At 43.8% G+C, this 12,748-nt stretch overlaps 1 protein-coding gene across 2 annotated transcripts in view; it reads left to right on the top strand.

Annotated features, from left to right (window-relative positions):
• The first annotated feature begins 457 nt into the window (after positions 1-457).
• The window catches only part of GALNT7 (polypeptide N-acetylgalactosaminyltransferase 7), a 139,618-nt gene continuing 127,327 nt past the window's right edge, over positions 458-12,748 (top strand). For both annotated transcript variants that reach the window (XM_032388993.1, XM_032388994.1), the window contains exon 1: positions 458-632. In XM_032388993.1, coding sequence (XP_032244884.1) covers positions 507-632 — 126 coding nt within the window. In that variant the 5' untranslated portion in view covers positions 458-506. The remainder of the gene's footprint in view (positions 633-12,748) is intronic.

The following is a 12,748-nucleotide window of genomic DNA, read 5'->3' as shown; positions in this document are numbered from 1 at the left end:
GCCCATAATTAAAACAAAAGTTTGGGAATCTGGAAGCTTTCAGAGCTGAGCAGTGGGGCAAAGGCTAAGGACCAGAGCTGGGGCAAGTGTAAGTTAGTTACAAGGTAACAGGGAATTGCGAAGAGGGTTCTTGGGCACAGCGGTGAGAGAAGGGGACTGCGTGCCGGGAAGGGGGGTAGGTACACAGAAAGGAAGCTTAGAAGAGCGAGGCACACGGGTCGGTTGGAGCTCTGCGGAGGCCGGCGGAGGGGGGGGGGGGGCGGGGGGGGAGCGCAGTCCGAGCCGGCGAGCCGCGGGGAGGGGGCGGAGGGAAGAGCCCGGGGGAAGGTAGAGCCAAGGGGAGTTCCGGATCTGGAGCTGGAAAGGGCAGGCTGCGGAGAGGGCGGCAGCCGAAGCGGTAGGGGTGGGGGAGGGAGGAGGTGGAGAGCCGGAGGAGGGGGAAGGAGGGAGGGGAGAGCTGTGGCGGCGGCTGCGCCGGGCTCTGTGTCTCTCGCCGCCGGAGGAAGATGAGGCTGAAGATTGGGTTCATCTTACGCAGTTTACTGGTGGTGGGAAGCTTCCTGGGGCTAGTAGTCCTCTGGTCTTCCCTGTCCCCGCGGCCGGACGACCCAAGCCCGCTGAGCAGGATGAGGGTGAGTGACCCGCCCGCCCCCTCCGGCGGCGGCGACCTGCAACTTGTTTTGTTTGCGCGCGCGCGTGGCGGGAGCAGGGGCGGCGGGGTCGGGGCGCGGCGTTGCGCCGCAGCTCCGCAGGTGGTGCTGGCGCAGCGCGGGCCGATCGGGGGGCGCCGAGCCCCGAGCACCCGGTCGCCGCTACCAGCCACCGGCCCGCCCCCTCGCCGCCCCTTCCTCCCGTGCTCCCCCGCCCCGGGCTCCGCCGGCGGCGGCGGTGCTCCACGCCGGGACTGCGGGGCGGAGCGGGAGGAGAGCGGGGGCAGCGGCCGCCCAGCCCCCCGACTCCTCCGTGCGGGGACCGCCGCGGTCGCGGCCGGGGGACGCGGGGTTGGTCCGGGCTGCGGCCTGTGGCGCGTGCAGGCCTGAAGGAGGCGAGATGCTGCCGCTGCGATCACCGCCGTTCGGGACCAGGCCCCTCGGTGCAGCCTTCCCTCCCGCCACCGCCCGTCCAGGGATGCTCGCGGCCCCGGGCTCCCCCGGCCCGCCTGCGTGCGGGGAGTGGGAGGGAGATGGCGCCCCGCCTCCGGCTCGTACGGAGAGCGCCGCCTTCCCCCCCCAACTCCGGTGGCCGCGAGACGGGGTGCGATGGGAGGCCGAGGCCTCACCCCGGACCGGCCCTTCCTCTTCGCTTCCCTGGTGAGGGGAGGGGCGGTTGGCCCGAGGTGGCCGAGGGGCGACCCCGCCCGGCTCGCGGGCCCCTCCACCGCAGTCCACCCCGCGCCGGGGAAGCGTCGCCCGCCCGCCCGTCGGCTCCGGGCGGCTCTGTCCGGGGGTTGTGGGGCTGGTTCCTCTTCCCGGGCTGTGGCAGGGCTGCTCGGGCCGGAAAACTAACTTGTGCCGGCGCCCCGCCGCTCGGCTTTGGCTGCGTGCTCGCCCAGCCCGGCCGCTCCGCTGGGACGCATTTGTCTGCCGCTGTAGGCGCGAGTGTTAGCTTTGACACTCCGTTGCTTTTGAGGGTTTAGTCAGGCGCCTCGGAACGTTAGTTACCGTGAGCCGCGCCGGGAAGGGGGCCGCGGCGACTGCGGCTTCGCTGACCCAGTTGGTTGGCTGCATACCGGCTTCTTCCCCCCCCCCCCCCCAGCCTGATCCGCTCCCCGAAAATGAGCCGCCTCCTTCCTCATCCCGGAGCCCGGGATAGCCCGCCGGGCCCGCTGCCCTTGGGGGTGAGGGAGGGCGCGAAGAGTTCAGGGCCACGGAGCGGCCGGGGGGCCTTGGGAGGAGTTAGGCTCTGCAGTAAAGTGCCTTTGGCAAATACTATCTACATTGCGTCTGTGCGATCTCCTTTATTAACTTTCCTTAGCATTAACTTAGCATCAGAAAGTTGAATGAGAAGGCTTCCTTTTAAGAAGAATCCTAGGAAGAGCTTTCCTTATCCGTTTCTGTCTATATGATGAAATTAGATTTACTCTTAAGTTTTAGTGTTTGAAGTCTTGACCCAAGTGGAATCTCTTTGTAACATCTGGGGTGGGCTCCCATCTAAGTCATGTAAGTTACTGATAATAAAAAGTACCAAGTTTTCCTTTAAGTGTGTTTGTGGTTTTAAGCCTCTCAGAACTCTTGGGCTGTTGGTGATCTCTTTATGGTTTTTTGCTTTCAAAATGATTGACGAGGGATAACTGAATATTGCAATCGAGAGTGTTTTAAGTCATTAAATGGCCTTTCACAGAAAGCTAGAAATGTTAGAACCCCATTTTCTGGGAGAGAAACTGAGGAAAGTCTGACAAAACTAGCCATATTAAGAATGTCCTGTAGTTCCCATGACAAGTGTTTTATTAAAGAGGTCGTAGAACATCCACACCGATACCCATCTCTTGAAATACTTTACTAAAGTGGATATATAATAAGTACCCAGCCACAAGGCTAATCATTCAATGGCAGGTGGTGATATCTTGATTTTTTTGGTCCAACTTATTTGATAGTTTGTCACTGGGTCCACTGTAATTTCTATCATTTGCCAAAGACAGAAGCTAGCTTTTTAAGACTTTTAAATGTAATTAACACTGCAAAGAATGCTTATGGATCAGGAAAACCAAAACCTTTTATTAATTTTACGTAAATGTTACCTAAGCAATTTAAGGCATAACTTATGAATAATTACGACCATAAACAAGGGACTTTTGCCTCCTTTTATTAAAAACTATCCTAAGAACTTCTGAGATCTGGCACTAGAAGAACATTTCCTTTAGAGAAGGTTCTGACCAGCCCGCAGATTCTGACTCCCGAGTTTCCCTTCTGCCTTCTAGTTCTTTTCCTTCGATTTATGGTTGTAGACACCTCTCCCCACTGTGAGACACCTGCCTCTTTAATGTTGATCCACCTGTGGGCTTCTTTTTTTTGGATCCCTATAAATCCCTGTTAGTGGCTTGAAATAGGCTAGAACAATCAACCAAATAAAGGTTCCGCCTCAGCTCTGGCAAGCTTGTACTTGTGGCCCCACCCTGTGCCACTGCTTGTCTTGTACTTTCAATGTTCCAGGCAGTAAAGTCTATAGCAACCTGGTTTTTTTTTTGTTTTTTTTTTTTTGTTTTTTTTTTTAAGCCGGGACTACTTCTTTATATCTGCCCAGCTGTGGAGGTCACTATTACAAAACACATTACCCATGGTCAAGATGAGAAACACATTTCTTATCTCCTTCCTCATTCAGGGCCTTTTGCTGTTTTTTCTGAGGTAAATGATATGAAAGATGATCTTACCGTTCAAATTGTACTCTGTTGTAGATGATGTGATTTATTCAACAAACATTTTTGAGTGCCTACTATGTACTAATGCTAGTTATTGAGGAAATGCTCCTTACCACTAACCCTGGATCTTACAGCTTTGTGGGGAAAAAGCACCCCACTTTAATCAAAACTCCACAAATCTGCAAATAGAAACTATGCTACATGCTGTGAAGAAAAGCCTTAGGGGATAAGAGAACAGGAATTTGGTCATAAATGTCTTTATTTTTTTTTTAAAGATTTTATTTATTTATTTGACAGAGACACAGTGAGAGAGGGAACACAAGCGGGGCGAGTGGGAGAGGGAGAAGCAGGCTTCCCGCAGAGCAGGGAGCCCGATGGCGGGGCTCGGTCCCAGGACCCTGGGATCATGACCTGAGCCACTTAATGACTGAGCCACCCAGGCGCCCCTGGTCATAAAAGTCTTACCTGAAGAAATGACTTAGTTGAAATTTGAAGATTTGAATACAGATAGTTGTTGACCTGGATGTGGGAGGAAGGCACTCCTGAGAGGGAGAAGTATATGCAAAGGTCCTGAGGTAGGAGGCAGTATAATGAACTGAGGAACTGGAAGAAGACCAATATAATTAGAACATGAAGGATGAGAGGAGAGGTGGAGTGAGGATGTGAACATAGTATGGGTCTTGCAGACCATGCTAAAGATGAGGTCTTTAGAGCAGCAGGAAACCGTTGAAGGATTTTTTAAGTAGGGAGACTTGATTAGATTTGTGTTTTGGAAGGATCATTCTGATTGCCTGCAGGAAGTATGAATTGATTTAGAGCAAGAACAGAGAGTAGGAGTCCTGTTGGAGGTTATAATAGTTCAGGTGGGACATGGCGTTGCTTGGATGGGTAGGGTGACAATGGAAGTGAAGAACTGATTCAAGAGCTATTAAAGATGCAAAGGTATCAGGACTAGTTGATTGGATGTGAGAGAGTAGAAGGTGTCAGGAGGTTTAGGATGATAGATTGTCACATTGAAAGTTCTGAAGACAAACATTCATACATTTTTATGTTTTATGGTTATGGGAAGGCTTCCTTTTTTAGGCTTTGTCCTCTGGATATTTTCAGGTCAGCATTTATTAAGACCATCTGTTTAGTACTTGCGAAGTGCAGAAAGTTCCTTTAATTAAATAAATTATGGTATCTCCTAGACCATACATCCCAAGTTTTAGCCCGGAGTTTAAAATTGAACCATAAGCTCCTGACAATAAAGGTTTGTAATGGAAGGGTTGAGCTCTTCAATGGTTTTATTATAGCTAATCCAGTGCACTGATGAGAAGCTGCTGGTAAATGGATGATTCTTTGTATGTGTAAATGCTATCTTAGTCAAACCATTAATGCCACGTAGGTTTAGAGCATACATAGCAGGGCTGATTCAGGAATCCTTCCTAGGCAGAGAGGTTTTAAGGGATAACCTAAGACCCGTTGAAAGGAATATTGCTTAAATGAAGCTGAGTGACTGAATTGATTACCCTGTCACAGTCAAGTTCCACCTTACCAAACCCTTTTATCTCTGTGACGATTGATTGCAACCTGAAAGATTCTGCCCTTGACCTTAAGACTTTATTACAAATGGAAGCTCCATTGATATCATTAGGAATAGAGCTATCACTTAGCAAAGTGTAGTGTCTTAAGTGGTCACTGTTGTCTTACTTCCTCAGTTGAAATGCCTCGGGATTTGTTTTTGTTCTATTTTGCTGTCCTCCCTCACAGCTGTAATGAAAAACTCCCGTCTATGAACTCTGGGCGTTATAGACGTCCTGAAATTAATGCAGACTTCTATGTACATGTGCTTTTTTGGGGGGGGGTGGTGAGAATCAGAAGCTTTCTCATTTCACTGTAAACTGCTGACTGAGTCCTTTGAAGGCAGGATTTATGTTTCTTGGAGTAGCTCATGGAGTATCTCCCCCATCTACCAGGGTGCTGAAGCATTCATTCACGTCTCCCCTTTAGGTCCGGACACCTCAGAAATGCAAACATTCCCAAGAATTCTAAATCTGTGGATTTTGTGGAAGTGTTACCCATCCAGTGGTCAAAGGTCAGGCATCAGTCATGTTACAGCCACACCTCTTCACCTCCCTCCCAGGAAGACCCCATTGGAGAATACCAAGAATACCTCAAGTAAAAGTCCCTGTTATAAAGGGATCTCTTCCTAGTTGAAGAGATGCAATACTTTGCATGGCCCGGGTTCCTTCCTTTCTTCCTTAATCCAGTAGCAATATAAAGAAACACTGAGAGCTGTCACAGAATGTTTTGTCAAGAGCCAAATCAGTAGGTGGAGAAGGTGGAGAATAGCCATTCAGGGAGTGCGCAATTATTCGTAAGGAAGGAATGAAAACTGGTAAAGAGCTTTGAATTTGGATAACTATTTTGTGATTCCGGCTGGCTACATGGAATGGGAGATAAGGTGTGGGCTGCAACAATTAGTATAAGCTGCGTTAGATTAGTCAATCCTAAATTGGAGGCAGAAGGAGAGAGAAAATAATGCAACATGAATGAAAATCAGAATTCTGATTTTCCAGAATTCTGGACAGAGTATTTGTAAATTCTAACTCCAGAGTTATGAAAGAGTTGGTCAGCAAGATTTGAGTGGCTCTTGAATGTAGGAAAATGATTGGGATTATCTGATTTCAACCTAGATCATTGTCTTTGTTCGTGTTTCGAATTCTAATTTTCATCCCTGAAGAATGAATGTGCAATGTGACAGAAGGAGAGAAGTGGTTAAATTAAGAATTTACAATCTCTAGAATAAAATGGACATAGCTTCAGTTTAGGAAAGGAATGATTTTATGGTTGGGTTTTGTACAGTGGTAGAGGGGAAAGGGTGAGAGGGTGAAATATGCCTTAACAATGTGGGCAGAATTCTTTGTAAGAATTGGGAGATATATTTTTATTAAAAGCGTGAGTCATTTACTCAACAAGTGTGAAATATTTGAGTGTTTACTAAGTGCCATCCATGGCTCTAGGCATTGGAGATGCTGTACTGGACAGTGGAAGAGATAAAAAGTGTTGACATAATAAAGATGTTACTCAGGTCTCGACCTAATAACTGCACAGTAGGTGTTGCCTCCATAATGTAGTTTTCTTTTGATATATAAAGTTGGGCCTTTTCATAATACCTTCCTAACTCCAACCTTCCATTCACCCAAACTGATGTCTCAAGGGCTTGCTTTCCCTAAGACCCTGGGCTGGGCACTGGAGATGCAGAGATGGCAAGGACACAGACTCGGATCTCCTCTCATAAGTGAGATGATCTGTGTGAATATAGAATGGCTGTAAAAAGGACATTCTCTTTTTATTTTTAGTTTTTACGTTTTATTTGAGAGACAGAGTGTGTGTGTGAGAGAGAGAAAGAGAGAGAGAGAGCACATGAGCAGGGGCAGAGGGAAAAGCAGACTCCCCACTGAACAGGGAGCCCGAATTGGGGCTCCATCCCAGGACTCCGGGATCATGACTTGAGCCAAAGGCAGGTGCTTAACCGACTGAGGCACCCAGGCGCCCCTGAAAAGGAGGTTCTTGTGCAGCTATAGGAGGCTAGAGGAGGTGGATGTTCAGAGGCAAGAGCATGGCATTTGGCTAGACCTGGAGTGTCCCGTGGAATCAGGGAGGGATGCAGGGAAGAACATTCTACACTAAAAGAATATGGTGAGACCAGAAAAAAGTTTTTACTAGAGCAAAGTGAAGAAAGCTAAGATTGGGGAAGTAAGTTTGGGCCACATTTTGAAGGAAATTAAATGGTAGGCCAGGGAACTGGGTTGGGGTTTTATTAAGTCAGCACTTAGAGAAGCTTTTTGGAAGCTTCTGAAGTAGAGTTGGGGGAGTGGTGACATCCATTAATCAGCAGCTCTTGATTCACTAATTCACTCAAGTATTTCAAATATTTATTGAGTGTCTACTAAGTACCATTCATTGCACTAGGCATTGGAGATATTATAGAGCAGTAAATAATAATAGCAATGATAACAGGTAACATACAATAGATAACATACCTTGCTTGACTCCTTTATGCCAGGTAAGCATTCTGTGTGTATTATGTTGTTTAATTGTAACAACCCTCAAATGCAAGTCTGATGTAGTTGTCACATTATAGATGAGACCATGGAGTCAGGTGAGCTCTTTGCCGAAGGTCATTTACTTAGTAAGTGGTAGAGCTGGATTCAATCTCATGTATTTGGACTTGGAGCTATGCTCTGACCAAACACTATAGATTTTAACAAGATATACGTGCTCAAGTGGACTACATTGAAAGGGGGACATAGAGACAGTAGAGAGGTAATTTCAAATAGAAACACTGAAGACAATACAGGATAACATGAAGGAGAAAGGGGCAGTGGGGACCATGTAGGGAAGTTCAGGGAGCAGTGGCTGAGCTGAGGCCCAAAGAATGAGTATAAGCCTATAATGCAGTTCTGACGGAAGAACGTTCCAGGCAGAGGGAACAGAAAGTGAAAAGCCCCTGAGGTTGGAATGAGGCTATAATGTTTGAGAAATAGAAGGCCAGTATGACTAGAGCATGGTGAGTTTGGAGGGAGTACAGTACTTGATAAGCTTGCAGATGTAAATGAGGCCCTGGGTTAAATGATGATAAATTGCATGGTCCTCTACATATGGTCCAAGATAAACAAAATAAGCAATGACTTTTTTTTTTTTTTTTTTTGCGACCTGTTGTAGTGGTGAGGCAAGAACTGTTATTAGCTAAGTCCACTGGGTCCTGTGGGATCGCAGAGAAGGCAGCATCTAGTCTGTAAGGCCTGGGTGCTGTCAGAGAGCTCTTTAGAAAGGGCATATCGGAGGGACAAGTGTGTGAGGACAGAGGAACAGTAGGTATGTGCATAGGCATGAAAGATTGCAGCAAATCCCGGGGACTGCATGGCTGGAAGATGGGATTGGGGAGTGGAAGTAGGGGAGAGAGAACCCTAGAAAGATGGAGTCTGAACCCTGAAAGATTGAATACTGTGAATGTCCAGAGCTGGGCTGTCAGGAATAATCTGGAAACAGTGCCAGCTGGATTTCAGTGAGGAGAGAGATGTCTGTGTCATAGGACATGATAAGGCCTAAAAGCTAGGAGAGGGACCAAGACCATGAATATGAGGAAAGAGAGATTATGAAAGTAGAATTAGCCGGTAGGCAGAGGAACCCTCTGGATGGAACTGGAAGGGGGAGGACGCTGATGCCTCAGAAGGAACAGAACTGTCTAAAGCGTGGTTCTCAAACTTCAGTAGGCCTCACAATCACCCAGAGGGTGTGTTAAAACAAAGTACTCCAGCCTCATGCCTAGAACCTCTGATTCAGTAGGTCTGAGGTGGGGCAGAGAATTTGCATTTGTAACTAGTTCCGGAGGTGCTGGTCCAGGGATCATACTTTGAGAATTGCTCATCTGGAGGATGGGTAGTAGATTTGGGGGCTGTAAAACGAAACATTGGTTTGGTTTGGGCATGTAGTATTTTTGAGGGGAGGAGGGGCATGTCATATTTTATAGACAGTGTCTACTGGGTAGATGGAGCTCAGAACTGGATCAGTACTGGATGCAAAGTGTGCAAATCATAGGCAGGAATATGTCTGAAGCTTGAGGACCGGATTGGTAAACGAAGGGGCTATGTGTAGATAGAGGAGAAAAACGTGGATAGGAAAAGAGAAACCTGGAAAATGCCTTCTTTCAGGTCCTGGGAGGGGGAGAGATGAAAGGAGGCATAGACAGAAGTAGAAGATTTAGAGAATATTGCCCTGTAGAAAACATGGGCAAAGAGAATTTAAGGGCAGGACCATCAGCAATGTTGAATATCGCAGCATTTGAGCAAGAATTGATCACCATTAGGGATGTAGAAAGTGGTTGTGGAAGCATGCTTACCTGCCTGCTCAATGAACCCATAGAACTGGCTCCAGGGAGGGACACCGTGACATCTCCACTGGCATCTCCACTGGCTGGTTCCCAGGGGAACCAGCTTGGAAGAAAAAGAAGTTCAAGTAGTAAATAATCACCTTCACTAGACGAAAAATACAAGAAGAGGAAGGGTTTTAGAGAACTTAACTATCAAAGGGGAACTAACACACTTTGGATTCTATCTGTTCTGCCTTAATTAGGTGCCTCTCTACACCCTCCCCCACCCCCCCATGTGTATATATAGACACATCTGTACATATATATTTTAAGCTAAACCATAATCATGTGGTTGTGGTAATATAAACTTTATATGCTGTACACATTAAATTAAAATGATTATAATGCATAGCAGGTTTTTGGTTTTTTTTTTTTTTTGCTCTCTTTTGGTCTGAAATCCAGTAACTTATAAGAAGCTGTGACCAGAACAACATTTTAATATTTGAAGTTGGAAAAGAAACTTTATCCACAGAATATTAGGCAGTTTTTAGTTTTTAACACATTAATTTGCCTGACACGTAATTACAGGAAGAAACAGAATAGAAAAATTGTCTGCTCAGCATTTCAGGTAATGTTGGTTTTTTAAGGTGGGCTCTACCGTTTCAGTCTAGCTCCGTCCTGGGATCCTGAAAGCAATGCTAAGACTACGTGAACTGCAGTTATCCAGGGCTTAAGTCTGTTTTGGAGAGGGAAGGGCTACCTTCCGGTTGCTTCCTTTTGCTAAGAATCCTGAATATTTCAAAATGAGAAATGTTCTCATTTTTGCTCCATTATAAATTCCCTTCTGGGCTTGGTAGCATGTTAAAGCATTACTCCTGAGAAACATTTAAACATGCCAACTGGGAGACCTGATTCAGTTCACTGAATATAAGAACTGGTACTCTGAAACTTGAGGAAAAAAATTAACTTTGCATTATCTAATTAGGTTTATAGAATTGCTGCGGAGCAGCCTGGTTTCCCAAATCTAGAAGGTACAATTAACTGCAGTATTATATCAATACCAACTAGTCTGCTAATAGGCTTCCAAGCAAAGCAATTGGAATTTGTTATTACCAAGGATATTTTAAAGTGGATGAATTAAAATTAAATCACATACTTTTGGGAGCAGTTCTGTATGAGAATAAAATAAATGACCTAATCATTTTTTAATCTTTAATCTCTTATTGAGTCCCTAGGTTTAAGAATACATTCGGGCGTCAAGAGGTATGCTACTTTTCTTTAATAGTAAACTTACATGCTTAATGATTATCTGGCTTAAACATAATTTTAGCATTTGTAGTTCTTTATAAAATATTTTACAATTGTGTTAGCACTTCAGTATTGAAGTACTTTGAAAACTACCACATATTCACTGGTAATGTGTACACCTTGTCAGAAGAATTGGTGTTAAAGAGTAAAGAGCACTGGGTGTTCTATACAACTGATGAATCACTGAACTCTACCTCTGAAACTAAGAATACACTATGTTAATTAATTGAATTTAAATAAAATAAAAATTTTAAAAAGTGAGTCTTAAGTAGACATTAACTGAGAAATTGCCAGCATTTCCATTTTTTTAGACTGTCTGTAATTATCCTTTGACTCTTGATTTTCCTTTTAATAGAAACCACATACACACACATACACACACATTGTGATAACATACTCTTTGATGTGAGCAAGGTTTGCAAATAGCTTTTACAACTGTGTGAATGCCTGACTCCTCCAGCTGGAACCCTTGATTTCAAGCTAAGCCACTGAGGCTAGCTATTGAAGTGAAACAGTAGTCTCAGGTTCTCAGTATAGTTTAAGAGACACTTTTGAACAGCTTTATAGAATTTTAAGAATTAACACTTGTTGAAGTAATATCATAGCAATATAATATCTTTATGTTCCTGAGAATTTCTTTTTTTAATAAGAAAAGCTAAATAGAAAAAAAAATAGAACAATAAAGTACAACTTATGTTATAAAAAATAGTCCTTAAGTCATGATATTTGAAGTGCTCTAGAGGTTATTTGTCAGCACTTCTGCATTTTAAATAATTTTATTCTGTTGAATTTAAAGTAAATATTTCATATGCATTTTATTAACATGTTATTGGAAAAATAGTTCCCCTAAAACCCTTGAAAAAAACAAAAATGATCAGTATGCTTAAGTGAGTCATGTAAGTTTGGTTTTGCCAGACTAGATCAAAGACAGATACGATAGATAAGAGAAGGATAAAGATGTTCAGATACAGAAAACTGGGAAGAAGCAGGATATGTAGATTCCATTTCTATTGAGATATATAGTTTATTAGTCAATTGTATAAACATTTCAAAAATGACTCAGGAAAAATCTAATAGGGTTAAATCAATTAAGTTTTTATTTGCTTGATTGTTAAATGCAGCTATGACAAATACCTAGAAAAATTTGCCATACAGTATATCATACCAACTGGAGTTTTTTGTCAATAACAGCCCATGTACCTACGAAATCAAAGATTCACTTTATATAGCCATTTCAAAACTTGTCTTAAGATATTTTCTGAAATAGTTGGCTTATTAGGTATAGGTTTCAATTATGCTTACTTGGGAGGACTTAAATCCAAACCTTTTCCCCCAGTATTTCCTCTGGCAATTGAATGTTTTGCTACGCAATTCTTATTAGACAATTTAATCATTATGCTTCTTAAAATTTAATCCGACAGGATTAGTTTTTTAATCTCTAATACAGTAAGGTGTCTTTCATGTAAGTCAGTATTTGTTACCTTTACAATCTGTTTGCAGGGTTTTACATCTTTTCTTTTGAAAGAAAGTGTTTAAAACCTCCTGTTCAAAAGTCTGATAACTCTTGCCAGGGTGATTTAAAATGAATAAAAAATCCATTAGATTTTTGGCAAATAAGCTCTCAATTATGGTACGGAATAAATGACTACAAAGTGCTTTTTAGAGTAATGGAATGGAAATGACTGAAATCTTACTACTTTGCACATGTAGATTTTTCTACTATTGTTGAGTGTTTAGTTTAAGCTAAAAGGATCACTGTCAAAATTGGAAATTTTGATCATTTAAAATGTGTAATTACATTTTAACATTTAAGCAAAGGATTGGTGGAACGCAGAAATATAGGCATGCAGTTTCATTTACTGCTGCTCTCTGTGTGATGGTCTCAGAGGAAATTTGAAGTCCACTGTTTGTAAAAGAAGGTTGGAGGAGAGTGTTGCATTGTGATGGTCAATTAAAATAAATTTGCTTACAGTTCAGGGAGATCCTGGTGGGTGGCAAAGAGAAAAATACTTCTAGCAAATAGTTTTCTGAAATTCTCTCTTCTAAAAATGTGCTAAATACGGTGATTTCCAAATGCCTTGGTATTTTAAAGAAATACATTTTCTGTATGAAATTAGGATAACTCTTACTCTTTTTTTCGTAGTTAACATTTAGGCTGCAAACTATGGCACACATAACTTCTATTTTAAAATAAATGTAGCGGACATGTGATCACAGTTGTTAACTGA

This window comes from Phoca vitulina, unplaced genomic scaffold (genome assembly GCF_004348235.1).
Source record: "Phoca vitulina isolate PV1807 unplaced genomic scaffold, GSC_HSeal_1.0 scaffold53, whole genome shotgun sequence".
Classification (NCBI taxonomy): Eukaryota; Metazoa; Chordata; class Mammalia; order Carnivora; family Phocidae; genus Phoca; species Phoca vitulina.
Note: the sequence above shows the minus strand (reverse complement) of the source record. Positions and strands in the feature narration are given on the sequence as shown.